At 28.9% G+C, this 23,220-nt stretch overlaps 2 protein-coding genes, 1 long non-coding RNA gene and 1 pseudogene across 3 annotated transcripts; all 4 read right to left on the bottom strand.

Annotated features, from left to right (window-relative positions):
• The window catches only part of LOC113386043, a 9,263-nt pseudogene extending 2,090 nt beyond the window's left edge, over positions 1 to 7,173 (bottom strand).
• Positions 7,174 to 8,657: 1,484 nt separating this feature from the next.
• LOC113374185 (V-type proton ATPase subunit D 1) lies at positions 8,658 to 10,617 on the bottom strand. Its single transcript, XM_026614375.1, has 5 exons — positions 10,477 to 10,617; positions 10,153 to 10,270; positions 9,906 to 10,069; positions 9,555 to 9,754; positions 8,658 to 9,020 (listed from the first exon to the last, which is right to left on the bottom strand). The coding sequence occupies exons 1-5, from the start codon at positions 10,515 to 10,517 to the stop codon at positions 8,803 to 8,805; spliced, it is 741 nt and encodes a 246-aa protein (XP_026470160.1). The 5' UTR covers positions 10,518 to 10,617; the 3' UTR covers positions 8,658 to 8,802.
• Positions 10,618 to 15,146: 4,529 nt separating this feature from the next.
• Positions 15,147 to 22,894, bottom strand: LOC113386033 (spatacsin-like). Its single transcript, XM_026623845.1, has 12 exons — positions 22,541 to 22,894; positions 22,063 to 22,477; positions 20,797 to 21,548; positions 19,978 to 20,625; positions 19,037 to 19,216; positions 17,771 to 18,956; positions 17,010 to 17,320; positions 16,668 to 16,881; positions 15,982 to 16,598; positions 15,738 to 15,904; positions 15,404 to 15,565; positions 15,147 to 15,342 (listed from the first exon to the last, which is right to left on the bottom strand). The coding sequence occupies exons 1-12, from the start codon at positions 22,739 to 22,741 to the stop codon at positions 15,147 to 15,149; spliced, it is 5,049 nt and encodes a 1,682-aa protein (XP_026479630.1). The 5' UTR covers positions 22,742 to 22,894.
• LOC113376152 lies at positions 19,070 to 20,140 on the bottom strand. Its single transcript, XR_003367023.1, has 3 exons — positions 19,978 to 20,140; positions 19,583 to 19,741; positions 19,070 to 19,216 (listed from the first exon to the last, which is right to left on the bottom strand). It is a non-coding gene; the product is annotated as an uncharacterized LOC113376152 (long non-coding RNA).
• Positions 22,895 to 23,220: the final 326 nt, after the last annotated feature.

Here is a 23,220-nt window from a genome sequence, read left to right as displayed (position 1 = left end):
TATTTTGTTTCATATATTTTTAAATATATAACATAAACAATTTTTTATCTCAATGGTACTGACCTGCACTTTTAAATATTGAAAGATCTTCAATAAGCAAAATATCCTGCTGACACATTCAAACAGAAATGTTGAACAAATGGTGCATGTGGACAGAGTACCTGTTTATCAGAATCTGTCGATTTTTGTTCATCCTCAGAATTCGAAGTGCCTTATTTGAAGACCTTTCTGGATCCGCAGAGGGTCCAGTCTCATGCGTACCTTTTTCTTTGAAGAATTTTCATCCGCAGATGTATTACTGAAAATTTGATACAAAAATATAACAAACATTGAAATTAGCAAATTTAAACATCATACTTTCATAAATATGCTCGAGTTATTTAAAGTAGTTATAAAAAAACTTAATCTACTCATATGTTTATACAAATATATTATATTTACACTATATGAAGGGTCCATACTTTTATCCAAATCAGAGGATGGGATGAAGATAGGATTATTGGAAATTTTTAACATATGGCAATCCATCTGCAAATAAAACAAAATTAGTATATTCTCGATATATAATAAAATAAAAGTAATTTAAAGCAGAGTGTTAATAAGGATTAGCACATCTTAAGGGCCAGTTAAATGAATATATTTAAATCTAATAAATTTAAATTGTATCAAATAATATAACAATAATGATGTTAGAACAAAGAATATAAGTGGAGGTTAATAATATAATAATTGGTATTTTTGAATTTAGAACTTGTTAAATCAAGAAACAAATTCATATAATGACAAACATCAACTTCGAAACTCCATTGATATAAATTATAACAGAGGAATGCCATTGTTAATATGCACTATATTACAAATAAATATTTATAAGCTCCTGATATATCTTGTGTGGCTAATATTTGGATAAAAGTTTGACAAATTTCAGCAAGTTTTATTTAACTGGCCCTCACTTAAAATATACTTTGCAAATATCACTATAAAATAGAACAAAATCTAAAAAAAAATTAACCTATATCAATATCATAAATAATAATGAATATTCTAAGCATAGTTTTTGCAAAACCGCCACAATGAACCTTAAAGACTATTTCATAAATTACTATAACTTTATATTATTTGAATCATGTATGTAAAAATATAACTCACTCAGTGTGACTAAAACCACAATCATCTACGGAGGCATTCCCATTATTGTTAAGCAATTAGAGGGAATATTATTATCAGGTATTGGATTTGGAACATTATCTGAATTCACCACCTTAGAAATATTTGTTATGGGATCTTTTTATTTGATGTGGAATGTTTAATTTGATGAGGATACGGTAGTAATACTTATACCACTTAAGCATTCTCAGTAATTTTCATATCACCATTATCCACTATTTGGGCAGGAAAAACACTAAGCACATTGTGCTTTGGTACCACTATATACTTTTTGCCTGCACAATGCGCAATACCTTGGGCACAAGCAGTGGGATTAGTTTCAGTGATTGTTTGAGATTTTGACATTTGGATGCTAGAACTTGGTGGTAACCAAGTTGTAACCGAACCCAACAACTTTTATGTCCATCATCAAATTTTTTATCGGAAGGCTGTAGTATATTATTAGATTTAGGAACATCTGTTGTAGTTACATTTTTTATTATCTGCTATTAACTTAGGTTTAAGATTTTTATCACCAGGCCGTGGTATGCGCTGCAATTTTGGAGGTGAATCAGATGCAGGAAGGTGCGACTTGATTGATGTAATAGGAGTGAGTTGAGGAGGAGCGGGTTTGTTAGTTGAATGAATATTATCAGTCACCACAGTTGCAGTATCTTCTGCTGCCTTTTCAATACATTTCTGTGAACAAATAAGATCGTATTATATTTCATTTCGAAATAAAATTTGATTATATTAAAAAAATAAATAAGTGAAGAAATCGGGAGATTAATAATATTGCAATTTACAAAATCTTAAAAAAAAACATCTTTAATACATACCATGCACTTAAAGAGTTCAATTGATCTTCTTTCTTTACCAATACATTCGTAATGATACAAACAGAGACATTGCTGGCATTGAAGTGTTGGTATCATGCCCATAGCCTTCAGACATTGAATTGAACATTGGTCTTTGACAGGATTTGTTGAAGATTGCACAAGTAACGTATCCAATCTATTTTCAACTTCTTTTTTCTTAGTTTCCACTATCACATCAGTGCTGCTACGTACAGTACTGTATAAGAAATTTTCTACCTAGTTTAAGCTATTGTTGTCAAATTCAAGGATGGAAAATTAAAGAGATTGAATACAATTGGATAAATGTATGTAAACCCTGATATAAAAGATAATAATAGGATGGTCCTTAATATGGAAATTTTTTAATTTCCTTGCTCTCCCAAGGGCTCAAATGGTTCCGAATTGATAAACAATTCTCTGAAAGTTTTAGCTTTTAATATTAACTTTTAGATAGTGCGTAATTCAATCAAACTTCGTATAGAGATAGCATGAAAAAAATTTTGAAAATCAAAAAAAAAATTTTAGGTATAAATGAAATTAAAAGTGAAAATTTGTGTCATTTTTTATTGAAATTCGACGGTCTACAAAATTTTGAGATTTTTTTTCATGCTATTGCCATACAAATCTTTGATTGAATTGCGCTCTATCTAAAAGATAATATTAAGAGCTAAAACTTTCAGAGAATTGTTTTTTATCAATTTGGAACCATTTGAGCCCTTGGGAGCAAGAAAATTCAAAAATGTCCATATTAAGGACCACTCTAATATATATATATATATATATATATATATATATATATATATATATATATATACATGTTGAAATATGTTAAGAGTGCTAGAGAAGTTATATGCATATACTTTACTTTTTAACTGATGCTTTTTTCCCTGTGGACAGCTTTTTTGGTTTTTCTGATTTCTCAACAGATTGTTTAACAGGTTTCTCATTTGTAGCTGGCAAAGACTTCCTTTTCAATGACTTTGCATGTTTTATACCCAACGTTTTTGAAGCTGGACTTGAAAGTCGGGCATTTGTAAGTTTAACCTAAAATAAAATAATGCAAGTAATGATGTATCATATAGTAAATCATATTTCACAAATCATTTTATATTGAAAAAAATGTAACCATGGTATGACTATTTTGAGTATATCAAAGTATAAATATTATACAACTATGAATATCTGCATTTATATTAAACTGACGTGGTCACATACTTAAAATTATATACATATAAAATATGCTTGGGTATGTTCCAGATTTTAGCCTATTGTATTACATTATACAACAAAATTTAATTCATTTATTCATATTTCACCTCTGTTCACATTCAAATCATAAATCAACTGATAATCAACTGAAATAGTAACATAAAAGATACAAACATTCTATAAAATTATCATTTGATGTATTCACGGCATCTCATGTACTCACTCATTTAAGGCATCACATTCATGACTAAAAACTACATAAAAGTTTAGTGAATAAATATTGTTAATTATTAGACTCAGATGATCGTAGCTACACAATTAACTCAACAATTGTGTGAAGAGATTGTGAATGCATAGATCAAATTGCAAACTTGCAAACTAGATGAGAGTAAATATGTTTCAGATGAGACCAGAACAATCTCTCATCTAATAATAATTAGATAAGATTTTAAATATAAACTATTATTAATAAAATTACCTTAAATGAAGACTTCGGTGATTTTTTTGGAGATACTTTAGGTTCCGGTTCGGGAGTAGGAGTGACAACTTCTTGCTTCATTGCAGGTGTAGGAGGAGGACTGACTCCTTTTGGCAATTTGGGTTTAGGCGTTCGTTTACCTATGGAGGAGGTACTACTAGGCGGTGCAACAGGAGTTGTAGGTGAATCTGCCCTTGAAGATAAACTTCCCCTCCCTTTAATATTTCGAGCATCGCTGAAAACATAATTCACATGCTATATATTATAATACACACAAACTCACATATATATATATATATATATATATATATATAGAGAGAGAGAGAGAGAGAGATATGTAGGTACTTGATTAAAACCTTACTTTATTCTTTATACTTTATTAAATTATTAAAAGGTTTCAATATGTTTTGAGATTCATGTAATCGATTGCAATAAATCATATTGAAGAAAAAAAACTGAAAACACAACTAACCAAAGTTCGAAATGACAAAAATAGTAAAAATAATTAAGTTAAATACAAGCAATGCATATATACCGTATGATCTCCTTTGAAGGATCATTTAGACCAATGGGTTCCTTTGCAAAAGAAAAATTTTCCATAGTTAATCCATCACTCAAATGGTCTGCTATTTCACGAGTGGATCGTAGCTTTTTTCCAGATGGTGTGTAATAATAGATATCCCCTAGAAAATAAATGTAATAACCAAATTACATTTAAAAATCAGAAATGTAATAAACTTAACTGTAACAAATATAAGAACAAAATATTGCAATAACTTTTTAATGTGTTTAAATTCAAGAAATGCATACAGCTCTGTACATTTTTAACTTTACATGAAGTAAGTTTTGTAATCATCTAAAAACCGAAATTAATTTTTTTTGCATTTCTTCACGTTTTGAAGGTTGAACATTTTGGCATACTTCAGAAAAAATGGATTTGTGTGTTTGTATGTATGTATGAATACAATTTTTCGTCCACGTTTTCTAGCGCACGGATCAACCGATTTGAATGGTTCATAAAATCTTCGATTCCTATTCATAAGGAGATGTGCTGATTAGTTTTTGGCAAAAGCAGGTTCAGCCGTTTTGGAGATAAGGAGCAAAGAGTGCAGAAATTAGAAATCGAGTTTTTGAGAGAAGGGAGCAACCGATTTGAATGATCCAAAAAGCATTCAATTCGTAATGATGGGGAGAAGTGGTAATTAGTTAGAAGCTAAATATGCAAAAAATTGCATGTTTTGAGAGAACTAAGCATCCGATTTGAATGTTTTAGAAAACACTCTGCTTGTGATGGCAAAACGATTGCTTTTAGGAAAAGATTTTTTTTTTCAATTTTTTTTTAATTAAAAAAAAAATTTTTTTGAATGTTGAAAATAATTTGTATTTCAATTTTAATTCTAGCTAAAATTCTAAAGCTCACTTATATACTTCAAATAAATAATTTCAGCTTTGCAATTCAGTTTAAATAATTCTTATAAATATTGGACAATGTTCTTCATTTTAAATTCAATTGAATAAGTTTCGTTTATTTACTTTCATGTAAACATATATAAGTTACATTATTTATAATAATCTATTTGGAAACATTATCCCTTGAATATTTCATTATGGTACAGGAAGTTCCAGAAACTTGCCTTAAAGCATGATGCAATACACCACTAGTTATGTTAATGTGATTGCTAGACCATTATCAATGCTACATAAACTGAATGAAAATATTTACTTGTAAATGAATGAGCAGTTTTTATAGTAATATATCTATGAGTAATATGCTGAAGTCAAAATCAATTCAAAAACAAAAGCCACCTTATATATATATTGTATTTATAATTCTCAAAGAATGTTATGATTCTCAGAGATATATCTTTGGTATATCATTTGAAGTAATAAGTAATGATCACTAGATCTGCGATAAAAAATTTAATGTAATCACTATTTGGACTAACTGTTAAATTCAACCAAAAATCACTTTCATGGTTACAGATTGGAATGCAATATCTCTTGATAAGCGAAAGGATAATTTAGTAGAATCTTTTCAGTAATTTTGAGGTAAGGATATTTGTGACCAACTACTTTTTCATTATAAAATGCAATATACATAATTTGTTAAAATGAGAAAAATATAAACCTCAATAAAAAAATTCATAACTACGAAATAGATTATATAATTTATGGTATAAATTTACCTTGACGTCTGTTTTTACTATCAAGAGTGGCTCTAAATACTAGTTCTCGTTTCCAGCCTAAAGCCATAGGTTCTCTAAGCAATGGATTAGACAAATCCGTTTTTGATTTGGCCTTATTCTGAGCAGGAGAATCTGTACCAGTTCCATCATCTGATTTTATGGACATTTGAGAAGATGGTCTTCTGGTTGCATCAACCGTATCCGGCACCATCTCCTACAATAATAAGTTCACAATCATATATAAACAATTTCGGAACTATATATTCACCAGAGAAATAAAATGCAAAGCAACAACGTAAAATGACGAAACATTGCACAAAAATCCAATTTAATTAATTCGAAATAATTCCACTCACCTCATCCTCTGGTTCTTGCTTTATAACCACTTTATCAGTCGCTGATTTGGGAGCTGGTGATTCATCATCATAAGCTGTTTTAGGTTTCTTTGGGCGAACTTTCCTTCCACTTTTTCGAGTATGTCCATCAACAGATGAATCATTAAGCGGCTCAGTATCTGAAACTTAAAATCAGACAAATAATGTATTTTATATATTTACAAATTCCCTTGCAATCCAGGCATGGTCAAAAACTCTTCATTACCAACTAATGGCTAACACGAAGAAGTTAAACTGAATTGAACACACGTGAATATTGTTAGTGAAATTCCAAATATAGTTTTTGATTTTTATTTATTGTTCAAAATTTATTGAAACAAACCTTGTTTGTCATCTTGACTAGGCACTTCTACTTCATTTGTATCAATAGCTTCCTCTAACGATTCTGATGCCTTTCTCTTAAGATTTTTTGAATTGCTGATAACTTCTTCACTGGAACTAGCCTCCTCGACGACACTATTTGAGTCGGGATTATCACTTTCATTTTTCTCCGTAATCATTTGGTTCGCCGATTCATTAGATTCAGAAGTTTCTTGAGCTTCACCATTCAATGCAATGGCGTCGTCTAACTTAGCCTTACTTTTACGAGAGGTAACCTTTCCCGCCATATTAATAATTTATTACCGCTATTGTGTTTTCTTAAATTATCACTGAACAACTTATTCAGTGTAACATGACATCATTTAAAAGTACACCAAATATATTATCATGTTATTACGTTTTATTTCAACATCTGCGGTGATTACACGTCCGCGTACACACTTAAAGTTTTAACAAGTACTTCGAATATAAACAAACTTATTCATAAAATAAATTTACAACATCTTTCAGCTCACATTTAAATCATCGCAACGTTATAAAAACAGAATATTTGATCTAGGTTTAGAACGCGCGTCACCACAAACTACTTATCTAGAAAATGGCCGTCAACAAAAATAAACTATCATAACCCCAATTTACAATTCTAGGGGATTGAAAATCACACATGGCAATATTTTACTGCATTTGCCATCTATTGAGGGGAATAGGAAACAATAAAGATGATGGTCCTAGATAATATGATAATTATGATAAGAATCTAATAGTGTAGAACCTCGCTCCATACTCTTCTTTTATCTAGCCCAACACTTTGCCTCAAAATAAAAATAATTATTTTGCACTTACCTAAATCACAAAAAAACCCCTTTAACTTTAAATCTATTTAAATTGAAGGATTGAGGAAACTTGTTCAACCAAGTCTCAGACAACACAGACTGTTGATTTCATAGATAAAAGAAGAGTTGGTTTATTTATGGTTGGTTGGTTTATTTTAAAAATATTTACAACCGAAATTGAACATAGAGCATAGAACATATATTTATATAGGCTGGTAACATAGCTTTTAGTATAAACATACAGCAATTAAGTTTAGTTGCCTCTTTATTTCTATTATCTGGATTGTTTTTATCAATTACATATATATATATATATATATATATATATATATATATATATATATATATACTGGATATATGGACTACCAGCCTCGACAGGCTTATATGTATGTACATACCTACAATTCGAATTTTTCACGATTTATGCTGCAGTTTAGTATATGTATGAAATATAATCGAAGAAAATATATATGTACAATGCACATACTTAAGAAAATGTTAATTTCTTATTAAACATCCGTTGATATCTATATAAGTATGTATTTATTGTTTTTGATAAATACATGTCATTATTCTTCATATTTTGGATTATCTGGATTTCTGATTATCCGGATGCCTATCGACAACAATTAGTCCAGTTAGGTTAATCGAGGTTCTGCTGTAGAGTATTGCATTCGCATATTATTGAATAGACAGTATTGGAGCATAATATATTCATAGATAATAAAAATGTATAATGAAATAATACTTCGAACCCTAGACAATACAATAATATGCCTTCAACACACACACACACACATATATATATATATATATATATATATATATATATATATATTTATATATTATATTCATTGATATTATATTGCTTAGAAATAATTTTTATCAGAACATTGTAAATCTTTCATCTTCCAATATTATAAATAATTTTAACTTACTTTTGCAAATATATGGTGAATAATATAATAATCTCAGGATATTCAATCATTTTAATATAAAATATAAAATTAAAAATACAAATAATTAGCAACGGGAGTAAATTTATTATTTTTTTAAATACTGAATATATAATACAACAACAACATTTTAAATAAAACTATTAAAATAAAAACAAAAATAAAAACATTTTGGAATGCAATCAATTATTTACATGAATTACAATTTTACAATTACTTGAAACAAAACAATTACAAATTTATCATTATGATTTGCATGACTTAAATTATTGCCACTCAATATAATATACGTTCATGTATATTATTTAACATTTTAATCAATAGCTTATACATTTTTAACATTGTAAAGAGTATATTATCAAAAAATTGATATACAATACTCCTTCAAATTTTGTTAACGATCTTGAGTTATGCAAAATTTTTAGAAAAGTAAATCATCATCACCTTCATCTAATATATTTGCAACATCTCTGACATCCGTTCCTTGTTCGAGCAGATCTGCTTTAGCCTTTTCGGCTTTTGATCTAGCAATCCGTTTCTTATCTTGAATTTTCTTAAGACGATAAAATTCTTCTCTTTCGAGTTCATCCAATTCAGATATAATGTATGCCAGAGTGCGCTCAATTCGAGGAATGATCACTTTAAATATAATGTTTCAACAGTTTTAACAATGTCATTTTATCTATATTTATTTTTATGTATATGTAATGTTAAAAATAGTTAAATTTGATGTTGAAATATATGATTACATTCTTAGAGGGCGTAACATCAATTAAAAAAAATTAAAGTGGAGATTACATTTTTATTGTTCCTTTGATACTGCCAAATAGTGCAATGTTGCAATTAATAATTACTTATAATTTTTTATTATTATGTGCTAGTTTTATTCTAATAAGATCATGTAAGAACTGTCTTTGTAATATTTTGATTGATTTAGTTAAATTAAAGAGCTACAGAGGAAGTTAACTTGAAATTCAAGTTGTTGATCAATGTTCATTTAGTTTTATTCTATTTTCATTACTTCCAAATTGTAAATCCACTGATATATATATATATATATATATATATATATAAAAATATATATATATATATATATATATATATATATATTTTACTTGATGTTATGCCTTCCAAGAATTTAATCATTTATATATATATTTAATAAGTTTATACCATGTTCAATTGCGTTTACTCTTCTATTTGTGATTTTGATCACTTCATCCAAAGTAACAAAGGATGTTTGTAGAGATGCAAGTTCTACAAGTAACTTGACTGCACTTTGATAATTCTTCTTAAGTTTTGTAAGTTGTTGTCCTCCCCTTGCCAAACCAGCCAGCTCATATGTATCGGATCCATCTTGATAAGATTCAAATCTGTATGCCAATTCAAAACAACAAGTTAGTTTTAAAATAGGTTTGAGAGCTATCTAAACAATCGTAAATTTTTTGGCTAAAACTTCAACTATCTATTCAAAGCTTCAACAAGATATTTATACAATTTTGATCATTGAAAACTATTACTTACACAGGCAAAGTCACACCAGCTACATTGTCTTTCTTAGTGCGAATTTTTATTTGCGCCTTTGTTACATTCTGAAGCACAACTTGATTGAAATCTCCAGTGGCAAACTTAGCCTCAGCAAGGGAGAATGCAGCCTCTTTCATCACTTCACCCATTAAAGTTTTTGTCTAAACATATTGATACGAGTTATTTAAATAAAAATCATAATAAGCATTACACTATTAATTAATCAAAGCAATATTTAACCCACCTCAATAATTTTATTTAAAATCATCCTGAATCGCATTTGTAAAGCATCTGCTTTCTTTTTAAGTAATCCATGACCTTTTTGAGCTCCAGCAAGCCGAGACTTCATCAACATTTGTGCTCTACAGTAAAAATCGTACTTTTTAAATCCATATAGAATTATTGCATAAAAAAGTTAAAACTATTTATTTATCTGGTTATAAATATAAATTTAAATCTAATTATCCAAGTGTGTAGAATGAACATCATTATGTCTTAAATACATTTAACTTTTTTATCTATTCGACATATTATTGATATGGAGAAACTCTAGTTTTAAGAAACTTACCCTCTAGAGGGAAAAATTGGGAGCCTGTCCTTTCCTGACATATTTGCAAAATTATTGTTTCACGCAAATTGTTCACAAAATAATTTTTAAGTCAGCTGACATTTAACACTGTATCTTGTGATTATGTACGGGGCAGTGACGCAGTAATACCAAACCAACGATTCGACATAGTTTATTTCATGCTGCCAACAGTATCATAATATCACAATATGTACCAGACATGTCAAATATACGGCTCGCGGGTCGTATCCGGCCTCTGGCCTAAATCGATACGGCCGCTATAGATAAATAAGCATAACATAATGACGGCGAGAGAAATCCTCTTATACACATATTTTTAAATAGTAAACTTTGAAAACTTCAAAAAAGAATGAAATTGATTTCTCAAAACTTTTAAACTGAAATTCTTGATAATTCCCTTCCTATTTCAAGGATCCCTTTTAATAACGAGTATTTTTCTAGTTTCCAATTTACATAACTTGGATATATTTGTTAACAACCGTGTTAAGGCGTGAAGCTTAAAACATTACTTCGACGTCTAACTGGGTGATGTCGATTTACTTCTCCTAACCACTACACTTTTAAATTTGTTCTATAATTGAACTACTGGTGTGATCTGTAATTATTTAAGTAAAAGGCGACATTTGATATTAATATGTTTATTATAAAAAAATATATTCTATGCTGAGCTCTGAACTTATACTAAATAAAAATTATTAAAAATTGAGATTAACAATATTAACCTCGCCCGTAAGAGGCTGGTTACATTAATTTGCACATATTTGGATTTCTTGGACTTAATATATCTGAGAAGGATGATTCCTTGAAATTATCTCAAGGCATTTTGCAGACCCATAAATAAAATCATCGACGCGGATATAGACAGTCTAGCTCTAGACAAATAAATTGCATCAAAATTAAGAATATCTTATATTACTAATGCTTTTAGTTCTTGAACTGTGAACGACATGTAGACAGTGTCCGGCGACACTCTAGACTAGCATAACGGACGACCCTTACAAAAAATAGTTCATGTTAAGGTGCGTCCACACCTAACGAACGAACACGAACGAACATAAAAGAACGTACCAGAACGAACGGCAACAGCATAGTGTGGACGCCACGACGATCACGAACAAACATAAACAAACATGGCGAGCAATGTTCCGCAACTTGTCGGTACATCAAAGGGAATTGTTCGTTCATGTTTGAACTCGTATGTGCAGTGTGGACGCTACCACGAATGTAGACAAACTTTTTTTTTTTTGGTGTTAAAATGTGCATTAATGCATTAATTTATGTTGTATTTATTATAAGATATTGCTGTTATTGACAAATTTTGTAAATTTGATGACTTTAAATAATTTTTTTCTTTCCCGCCACTTTAAATAATAAGTCTGACGTTTCACGGTACATCCTCGAACAAAAAGATTCAAACCCTCACTGCTTTGAGTCGTTTGTTTGGAATTTTTTGCGTTCGTTCGTGTTCCTGTTCGTTCTATTTTGTATTTTCTTGTTCGACATGTTCGTTCGTGTTCGTTCGTTAGGTGTGGACGCACCTTTACACTATTGGGATTCGTTAACGCTCATAATATATTTTACGAATTCTTAACAAACCGTGTATTATATACAGATTTAAGTTAATAGGTGAAATTTTATAATAATTTCTGTTTGTTTTTGCCAAAATATCTGATCTCCTAATTTTATGCTTTCTCTACGTTTTAAGTCACTCTGAAGCATTTGAGACCAACAAAACTCTGTGCATACTATGTGCGTATACGTGCGACGACTATGCGATCTTTCTCAAAAACAGCTGCACTGATTTCAAACATTTTAAAACCAATCAATGTAACTCGTTAAGGACTCGTGCGTTTTTCAACAATCGCCCAAGCTGCGGGTTTATAATAACCACTAAGAAGAAAATTTTTTTGGCCAAAAGTATTGAACCAACTTTGAAAATTAAAAAAATGTTCGAAAGATATTGGTTGGAAATCTTGCCAATTAGGCTTTGTTAAAGATGGGCCGGGTAGTTTTTTCGTAATAAAACACCGACTTCGTGATGATAGTAATCATGGTTTTAAAGAACATACTAAAATATTAGGGCCCTACGACGAATGGTTCAATTATAAAAATTCAAAGTTCAAAATTTGTTGAACAACCATTCAAAACATTTATTTTGAGGATTTAGTTACTTAAGGGTGTCTTTTAGTTTAGAGATATGAGTTTCATGTGTTATTTGAAAAGCTGTAAAGAAGGTAAACGATATTTTTACTAATGATTTTTTTCGTAATAGTTCATACTGAAGTGAGATTGTTTATAAATGAGTAAAAGTCAAATTGAGCCGTTTTGTTTTTGAACGAGTTTGAAGACAGTGATAGAGCCTACGGAAATTTGTTTAATTATAAAAATTCATCAAAATTGTGCTGTGCTTTTAAGACATATATGCACATATTATAATTAATACAAATACATATATTAAAGATCTATTTGAAAGATATCAATTAAAAATCGCATTATAGTGAAAGAAAAAATTTTATATTCGAAATAAAAAATAATTGAAAGTTCTATCTAAATACCTAAATCTCAATTATAATTGATTACGTTCAATGCATCGAAAAGTTTATGCAATTTGGCTTAAGGCTAAATACCACTTACGCTAGTTATTTTCAATCCGGCCCGCCAGTGAATTCAAAATTTAATATATGGCCCGCTGCAGAATTGAGTTTGACACCCCTGGTATATACATAATACGCTGTGCACATACAAAGCCTTAATTTTTGCACATCCTAGACAATATAATTAATATCACAAATTAATATTATATATTGTCTAGATCATAAATAGAAATTATTATATTACCTAGGATAAAGAGCATTTCCTACAGCAGGATGCAAAACCTAAAACATAATATATTCATATGTACTTATATCTAAAGCATAAAACGTAAAAAACGACTCTCAGACCGAATGCATTTTAATTCGCTGGATTTCTGGTTAAAACGAGGTGCACTTTTGATTTGCCGATGGTGAATCCTCATTCATAGATAAATAAGAAATCGATATCGAGTTACATCAGATGGCTTTTAATTTTTTAAAATCGTTGTAGACGTTTTTGAGAAAACTTCGATTTGAGGTCAAAAATCGTCTCACATACCCACATACATTTATTTTCTTTCCAAAAAAAAACTTTTCCTTCAAGAAGTTAATAAAAAAAAAAGACAAACATTATGTATACATTGATTATATATGTTTGATATTATATAATATTTGTTGATAAAATATATATATATATATATATATTGAATGATATAAAGGCTGAATTTTGAGATATTGGTTTGTCCCATCATCATTGAATTTTTTTTATTTCCAGGTGGTTAAGTTATTGTAATGGGCCGAAAATCAAAATTGAAAACTTTCCCGACGTTTTGAAGGTTTCTGAACATTTTGGCATACCTCAGAAAAAATGGATGTGTTTTTTTTTTCTTTTTTGTATGGCGAAGGAAATGCCTATCATTCTAGATCCTCCCCCCACGAAGTAATGCCTAACGGCGGTTTCCGTGAGGACCAGAGGCAAGGGCAAAGCGGAGGTTTTATTCGGTATTATACCAGGGCGGTATCGAGTCCGACATACCCAGACCTAAGACCGGTCTGGGATGCATAAAGGCATTTCAAAAAATGGATGTGTGTGTGTGTATGTATGTATGTATGGATACAAATTTCCAGTCACGTTTTCGGACGCACGGATCAACCGATTTGAATGGTTCAAAAAACATTCGATTCCTATTGATAGGGAGATGAGCTGATTAGTTTTTGGCAAAGGCAGGTCCAGCACTTACGAAGGTAAAGAGCAAAGAGTGCAGAAAATAGAAATCAAGTTTTTGAGATAACGGAGCATCCGATTTGAATGATCATTTGAATGAACATTCAATTTGTAATGATTGGGAGAAATGATTAGTTTTTGACAAAGGCAGGACCAGCCTTTTCGAATATACGGAACTAAATGTGTAAAAAATGGCAGTTTGTGAGAGAACTTTCTGCTTGTCTTAACAAAATAATTGATTTTGAAAAAAAAATTTTTGTTTCAACTTTTTTTTTCGTTTTTTTAAAAAAAAAATTTTTTTTTGTATGTCAAAAATAATTCAGATATTATTTTTAATTCTGACTATAGTTCTAATATACTTTAAACAAATAATTTCAACTTTGTAATTCAGTTTATATAATTCTTATAAATATTAGACAATATTAATAATAATAATCTATTTGAAAACATTCAGGATTCCTCGAACATTTCGTTACTGTACGGAAAGTTTCAGCAATATGCCTTAAGGCACGATGCCATACATTCCACTAGTTTTTATTACAGGTGAATAAAAATTTAATTTAGTGAATTATATATGAACTGTAAATACGCTATCAAACATATTACAATTAGTTGAATAATAGTGAAATTATAACTATGAATAATTATTAACCATATGTGTGAAACATCCAATATATTGAATATATTCAACTAAAACTATATTTTCATTCAATTATTTATTAAATAATAAAATAAATAATTAAATAATAAAAATAATATATTTCATTATATTTTTGAGTTAATGTTATATAAAATAAACATCTTGATTCATATATTAATTTCATTTGCATAAAATAAATTAATCAGCTTAACTATTGACACTTCTTTCCAATAAAAACAGTATCTTTAAGATAACAAACACTTTCAGAAGAAAGAATATTTTCGACAATATCTCTTTGTCCCAATAATGATGCCAAACGATAACGATCAGCAATCGAATTTAGACATCCAACCACACATCTGAGTGACTGAATCATTTGTTTAGTTATTCTAGTTTCCTTCTGAAATCTATGAAAAAAATATAATATAAAAATGAAATATAAACTATTAACAAAATTAATTAACTCACCTCATTGCTAATTCTGAAGCTATATTTTCTGTTATTTTGAAATATTTATTGTAGGAATTTAAATATTGCATATCACCATTTATTATACAATGCTCATATAGTGCAGAAACCCAATTAACAGTGTAGTCATAGGCTCGTTGAAGTATAATTGCTTGATGAAAACTGTAATTAATTAATTCCCATAAGTTTATAATTGAAAAAAATAAAAACTTGGAGAAACATAATGCTATTTAATGTATTGTAAACATATATTTATCAAAATTTACCACTAAAGGGAGAATTGAAAATGAAAAACGTAACATAATGTTGCCTATATACAGTACATTTACATTACCTCAATACATTATTAACAACATAAGGAATTTGTTCTGGTTTTAATTGTAAAATGCATATAACACTTGGTCCCTTACTAGCGGCAGGTGTCTTATTCAGTAAATCAATTTGACATGCTACAAGTTCTGCTTTGGCCGCTGACTTCATTGCTAGTGAAAGTTTATTTTGCTGGAAAAAAATATTATTAACAAGAGTACACTATAGATATCAAAATTCACATTTATGAGTATGCGGAGTTAATTCACCTGTACATAATATTCAGAGCTATGACTATATGTGTTCATAGCCCGAATTAAGCAATCTCGAATTTCAGCTGTATTCTCTAATAATACAAAGGGTGGACATTTAACTGGAAAATCTTTAAAATTCAAATCATTGCTTGTCATATCCAGCATAGAAATATTAATCATTCTTCTTATAATTTCAGTAGCCTCAATATTCAGAAGCTCGGCTACTTCACTATGCATTTGGAAATGCAATGCAACTAATCTTTTAAGTTCAGAATCTTGGGGCCAATATGTTTTTAAAAACTCTAAAAGAGCCATTTTTAAATCATTTTTTTTAGAATCATGCTGTTTCAAGATGCAGTTGAATTGACTCAAAAGAAATTCAAATTGATGGTTGGATTTTATTATATCAAATATATAAGTCATTTCTGTATATCTTGAAATTCCAGTTAATAGTTTAACCATTAATCCCCAACTTTTAGTTTGGAGCAACTGTGAGCATAGCATATGTGCTCTACCTAAGATTAATGAAATTCCTTCAATATTACAATCCTTTGTGAAACTATCATGCGCATATATCAAAATGTCCACACATACTGTATTTATATCTATAATTGTAAGCTTTTTAGTGTTTTCTAATGCTTTGGCAACTTTTGCTTGTGTTTCAGTTATGTTTCCTTTATCTTTTCTATTTGCAGCCGTACTATTAATTATCTGTTGTATTGAGGATTGATATTTTAGCAACTCATTTCCAATATCACTTGGATTGGGACAAAGTTCCAAGAAAAGATGAAAATCAACACTTAAGTTATAGCCCCACAGTGTTGCTACATTAAAGTTTGATACATCTCTTTTGGTTTTAACATTTATACTTTGTAAGATTGCTTTGAATATTTCATATGCCAAAAATTCAGCTATCTATAAAAATCATTTTTTTAAATATATATCAACTGACTATTAAATAAGTAAACCCTCATATAAAATAATTGTGTTAAGTTCATAAAATAATAAAAATAAGTTTTTAAAATATGGATAATTTGCTATACCTGTAATGATGTAAATCCACTGGCGCTTATAATATCACTTATAACAACCAGTTTATTCAAACAATTACCATTAATAGCTTGTTTTAATAAGTTCAAAACATCATTCTCCCTTAATATATCTAAATAGTTTACATCCATATGCATTGCTGCTCTATAACACATTACAATTCTTTGTCCAGAGAAACGCCCAGCTTTCAAACGAGCTGCCAAAGCTTCAATAGTACATAATGTATCTTGCTTTTCCCGGGATGGTATTTCAATATAGTCAGAAAACATTGAACTTGCAAAGCTACTGTTGGGACTACCACATACTAAAAAAATTAAAACAAGAATCAAATTAGAAGCAATAATAGCATTCTTACTTAAAAGCTTTGATGCAGTAACAATCGCGATTAAAATATTTATTGAATTCTCTACAATAAAGCATGTATAATGGTAACATAGACAATACAATGGATAACTATAAATATATTCAGAACATAATTAGTTTTTATAGTTTGAAAAGACAAAAAATTTTATGTGCAAATACTTACAAAACAAATTTCTTATTTACATTAGAAAACATAAAAGCTCATATACTGGAATTTCATATATTATGTGTTTAGTGATTTAGTGTCCCATGCTGATATAAAAATACTCCAATTAAAACAATTAATTAAATAAAAATTTGAAAAATGGTAAACATTTTAATCCAGAGTAATATCTACAATAAATAACTTAAAAATCTATGCAAGAAAAAGCATGTAATGCAATGTACATACCAGAGTTGCTTGAAGATATTTTAGATTTCAAAGTACGTTTCCCAAATTGCCCACTTGCTGTTCGTACACATTTACTTTGTAACAAAGTCATTCGTTGTGCCGGTGTCATTTGGTATGGACTTAATGAACTTTCAGCTAAAGCCATTATTGTGATCAACAATTGCAATTCAGAGTGTGAAAACATAAACATCATTTGAATTCTTAAGGCTGTAATAAAATCTCCTAAATCAAGCAACATAGATATTAGTTTGAACAAGTTATTAGATTGTTCTGTGCTTAATGGATAATCAGATATTGTCAAATTATTGATACATGCTTTTATCTTTAATTCATCAATTGAATTATGTAATATTACTGGTGTGTTGTTAAAATCTGATAGTTTAGATGAGTATAACATAACATCATCTGGATTTTCAATATCAATATAATTAATCCACATCTTCTTTTCAATTTCATCCATATTTTTTGAATTACTTTCTACAGAGTTTTCCGAAATCAATGCTAAATGATATAAAATATATCTTAGTTTTGGATTATTTGAATTCTCAGCGAACTCTAAAAATAAACTTGTAGCATTTTTATTGACCAATTTCGAGTCATTGAATATTTTATTACAATCCAACCAGTAATTCATATAATTAGAGACATCCGTAAGAAGATTATTGCATCTATACTTCATATGAGCAATAATAATATCATCTGTATTAATGTTTGTGATTTCAGCAAACTTAAATGCATTTTCAAAATAATGGCCATTAATTAACTGTTTTAAGCATCTGCTGTATTCATTCTGTATTATTTCTTCATTATTTGATAACAATATAGATGAAATGTTTAAATTAACATTTGTGTGATACAAACATTGTAATATATTTAACAAATCATCAAAATTTACATCCGTGTCAATATTCTTTGTTAATTTTGACTCAGAGAGGCATTTTAGAAAGGCTTTACAATGATAAAATGACATAAAATTATAACTTAAAGCTATGCAACAAAGGTCAATAGCTTTGTTTATAAGCCATCTTCTATCCTCAAATATATTATTTATAGTCAAATGAGGTATAATATGTAAATGCATAGTGATATTTTTGAAAGCCACTAATAAATTGGTAATATCACATCCAATCTCATTGTTTACAATCACTCGCACTAAAATATTAGTGAAGAAAGCAAAACAACTGCTCTGAAAATATTAATCAAGATAATAAGAATTAGAGTGTCTGGGAAATAAATATATAAATGCAATATATGCAACATACTCACAGGCACAAATATTAGTAAACTTTCATTTAACTGTGTTACAAATCCTTCTATCACACAGAAATTTATCAATGAGGAAATATCTTCAGGTGAAATGTTTAGCAACGTCTCACCATTATCTAAATTTATATAACCTGTAGCACTACACAACCAGGTATACCAACAAAGTATTAAATGTTCAGGCTAAAAATTAAACACATTGCTATAGTGTTAAATATTTGTTAATTGAAGTTAATGATATATAAATAAATTATTAATTTAGATTTAGTTATTAAATCGATCTTAATACCAAATTAATAATAAATAAATAAATATTTTAAATTGCTCGATAAAGTAGTGTCCCAAAATATAATCATATAGTTTTATGTTTAATTGGCATTCAAAATCACTGAATTGGGTGACAAATACTACTAAACCAATTTAAAACTAGTAGTGTATGACATCGTGCCTTAAGGCAAATTGCTGGAACTTTTCATATTATATATATATATATATATATATATATATATATATATATATGTGTGTGTGTGTGTGTAAAGCAATATTTACCCTGTAACAAGCAGCAATAACAGCTAATATTGGATTTCCTTTGTGACTTGTACAAGTATTTAGTAAAACTTCGCCGGAATTGTCATAATTATAAGCATTTTGAATAAGGTTCCAAAAATTAGTAGGTTTCTTTGAATCCTCATGAACATTTGATTTCTGCTGATAATTAAATAATACATACATACTATATATATATATATATATATATATATATATATATATATATACATATATGTAAATAAATAATGCTATGATAATGTTATAGGCGCTCCGCATAATACAAAGTTGTTTGAATGCAAGTTTGCATGAATATCCTACACCCACTTACAATTTTTTTGAATTTATACAAATAATCAAACCGTGTAAAGCGCCCATCAATTTTAAAATCAACTTACTTCTAATTTATTTTCCAGAGCAGCAGCCAAATGAGTTTGTAATGCATAATTATTAAAATATTTAGTTGCTTCAGAAACTTGCTCTTGCACAAAGAGATAAATCTGAGCAAATAATAAAAACCAGATCCATTTATCAATTTTTGCAGAAAATATGAGAAAAGAATTAGTCATTCTAATATTATGTAATACACAAATATTATATGTAGTTTTCCATTGAGAGATAATGTTTATAAATGATTGATTTGCGCAATTCATATTTGTTCTTTCTATGAGTGAAAGAAATTCTACAAGATTTGCATCCGAAGTAATGTTCTCTAATAATTTTGTTATATGATTTATATCAAATACTTTTCCTTCATGATATGTTAATTTCAGACTTTCATTTCGGATGAAATGTGCTGCATTAATATAGTTTCGAAGATTGCAGCAATCCATACCTAAAATAATCATAAATGAAATGCCTGAACAAAAAACTTCAATGTCATTCCAATTTTTCATGATTAATTTATAGGTAACATTAGAAGCACCATCAGATGAAAAGCACATGTTTTTCTCGTCTAATAATCCATTAGCATATAAAGATATCGCAAAACAAGGAGCACAACTTTTTATATAATAATCATAAGTTAATTTTGCTTTATGGCCAAATTTTTTTGTTAAGTGGATGTTATCAAAATTTACATCACTTTCTTCAATTTTGATTAATTGAATATCACAGTGTTCTTGAAGTATGTCATTTAATAATATATCACTATGAAAAACTTTTTTATTTTCATGATGTAATGCTAAAAAATGTTTTAAATGAGGAAGTTTTTCCACCACTTGTTTTTCAACATTTTCACTAGAAGTATCTAAAATTTTTTGAGAAAATGTAGTAGACAAATTCTTGGTTTTGTCAAATAAAATTGTGGCTATGTAGACATAAGGGTTTTCAATTAGATATTGATTTATATTATTGCCAGCTAAATAATTAGATGCATAGTTAATACACTTTAGTATTATGGATTCATCATTTGGACTTTGAATAAGATCCAAAAATGTGATTGATACATTAATCCAGTGCTCCTTATCAATTGTGGAGATATTATGTATGAAATCATTATAAAATAAACGAGAACTCATACATTTTGTTATCACAGTTTTCAACTCTTTAGATTCACAATAATCAACTAACAGCTTGAAAAAGTGATCTAAAGATATATTTGAAGATTTTTGTTTAAAAATATCACTGATTGTACTAGAGCCTCTATTTCTAGATAATCTACGTAAAAGAAGAACTATATTTTTTCTTTCTACTTCAATAAAGTATCCAAATGTCGTCATATAATCATAAAGTTCCTCCTTTGTGAAGTCCATGCAAGGGAAGCATGCAATCCTAGAGATCATATTATCAGTGATTTCCCAAGACTGAAATAATTCATGGAAATCAACTACATCTGTTGCTTCAGTATATGGATATTTACATTTTGTAAAAAATGTGAATAACCAAGATTTTAGATATTTAATATTATTGCTTTGTAGTAAATCTTCCCACGATGTTTCTGCATCAAGAAAAACAGTTAACCTGAAATCTGTAAGATCAAAATATAAAAATATTTTAAAATATAAAAATGTATATATATATATATATATATATATATATATATATATAGTAGAACCTCGATTAACCGGACCTCGGTTATATGATTATCCGAACCAACTGCGACAGAGCTATATGTATGTACATACCTACAATTTGAATTTTTGCACGATTTATGCTGCAATTTAGTATATTTATGTAATATAAACTAAGAAAATATATATGTACAATTGTACATACAGGAAAGGAATTGTTAATTTGTTATGAAACATTGATTTTCGTTGATATCTATGTATGCATTTGCTATTTTTGATAAATACACATCAATATTCTTCATACATTGGATTATCCAGATTTTCGATTATCTGGATGACAATTAGTCCGGTTAATAGAGGTTCTATATCTAGGATATAAATACATTTTATATTTATATATATATATATATATATATATATATATATATATTTAAAAATAATTATGAGTATAAAGCGATTTTCAGAACTTACCAAGACAATTGTAATATAATCTAGCTGCAATTTTTGATTTCCATATTTTACTTTGTTTTTGTATATCTTGAACTGTGTAATTTTTTGTTTCTTCTAATGTAATTAGTTCAGTCTTTAATAAATCATTCTCCAAAATTATTATTTCCAGTTGTTGATTATTTAACAAATAACTTTCCAGAGAATTCAATAAATAAAAATGATGTAGAAAATTATTTATGTTGTCTTGAATTTCATCTATTTCTGATTTCACACAAACGCTTAGATAGTCTGAAACTGTTTTAATTGTTTTTCTGTCTTTTACCTCAATGGCTATCACCAATAACTGTGTGATAACATCAATTTTAGTATTCTCAAGTATTTGTACAGTGATTGTTATTTCTCCTGCAGATAAAAGTTGAATCACCCAAGCAGTGACCTTTGGATCAAACAAAACAAATAAGAAAGAATTATTATAATAGTTGCATTCTATTGCGTTTACCTCAGCCTTATACCACTTCTCAACTTCATCCAAATCCCAACTTCTTCGAGCTGCAATAAATATTTGTGCCAAATTTATTTGTGTCCCTAATTCTGCTGATATCCTAACGATTTCTCTATCATTCAATAAGCACCATCCTTTCCAAGTCTGAACATCATTGGTACTCAGCACTAATCCTCTAGGAAGTGGAATTGAATTCATTTTCACAAAAACTATTGTCACAAAATTCTATGGAATGTATGCATATCACATAAGCACATTATCACAATTTATTTATCTTAATTCTAATATTTGGCTAGCATATCACAAATGTATTGCTTTTGATTCTGTAAGGTAACAAACAAGTCCACGAACTGTCACTGTTATTATTAAATTGTCTCTCGGCTGTCACTTGGCATTTGGTATGCTTCGGGCAGCTTCGGGTGGTTTAATAGCAACGCAACAAACCGCCTGGCCCCTAGACAATATAATAACATGCCTGGCCCGCCGGCCCGCCGGCCCGCCGGCCCGCCTGTTCAGATTTTGGATTTTGGCATAATATGAATTTTGCGGAAGATTCTCATATTATTGAGTTGTGGAATCACAACTCATCGATTTAAAATAATATTTTAACAATGTTAATGCGGATAATTAAATTTTTTGTGCTATTATTAATTTCCCGATGGAGAAGTTTGTTTTCA

The sequence above is a fragment of the Ctenocephalides felis genome, unplaced genomic scaffold (genome assembly GCF_003426905.1).
Source record: "Ctenocephalides felis isolate EL2017-DRISC unplaced genomic scaffold, ASM342690v1 CF-g0.4_SCAFFOLD_00845, whole genome shotgun sequence".
Taxonomy (NCBI): domain Eukaryota; kingdom Metazoa; phylum Arthropoda; class Insecta; order Siphonaptera; family Pulicidae; genus Ctenocephalides; species Ctenocephalides felis.
The sequence above is the reverse complement of the archived record's forward strand: the minus strand, read 5'-3'. Positions and strand labels throughout refer to the sequence as shown.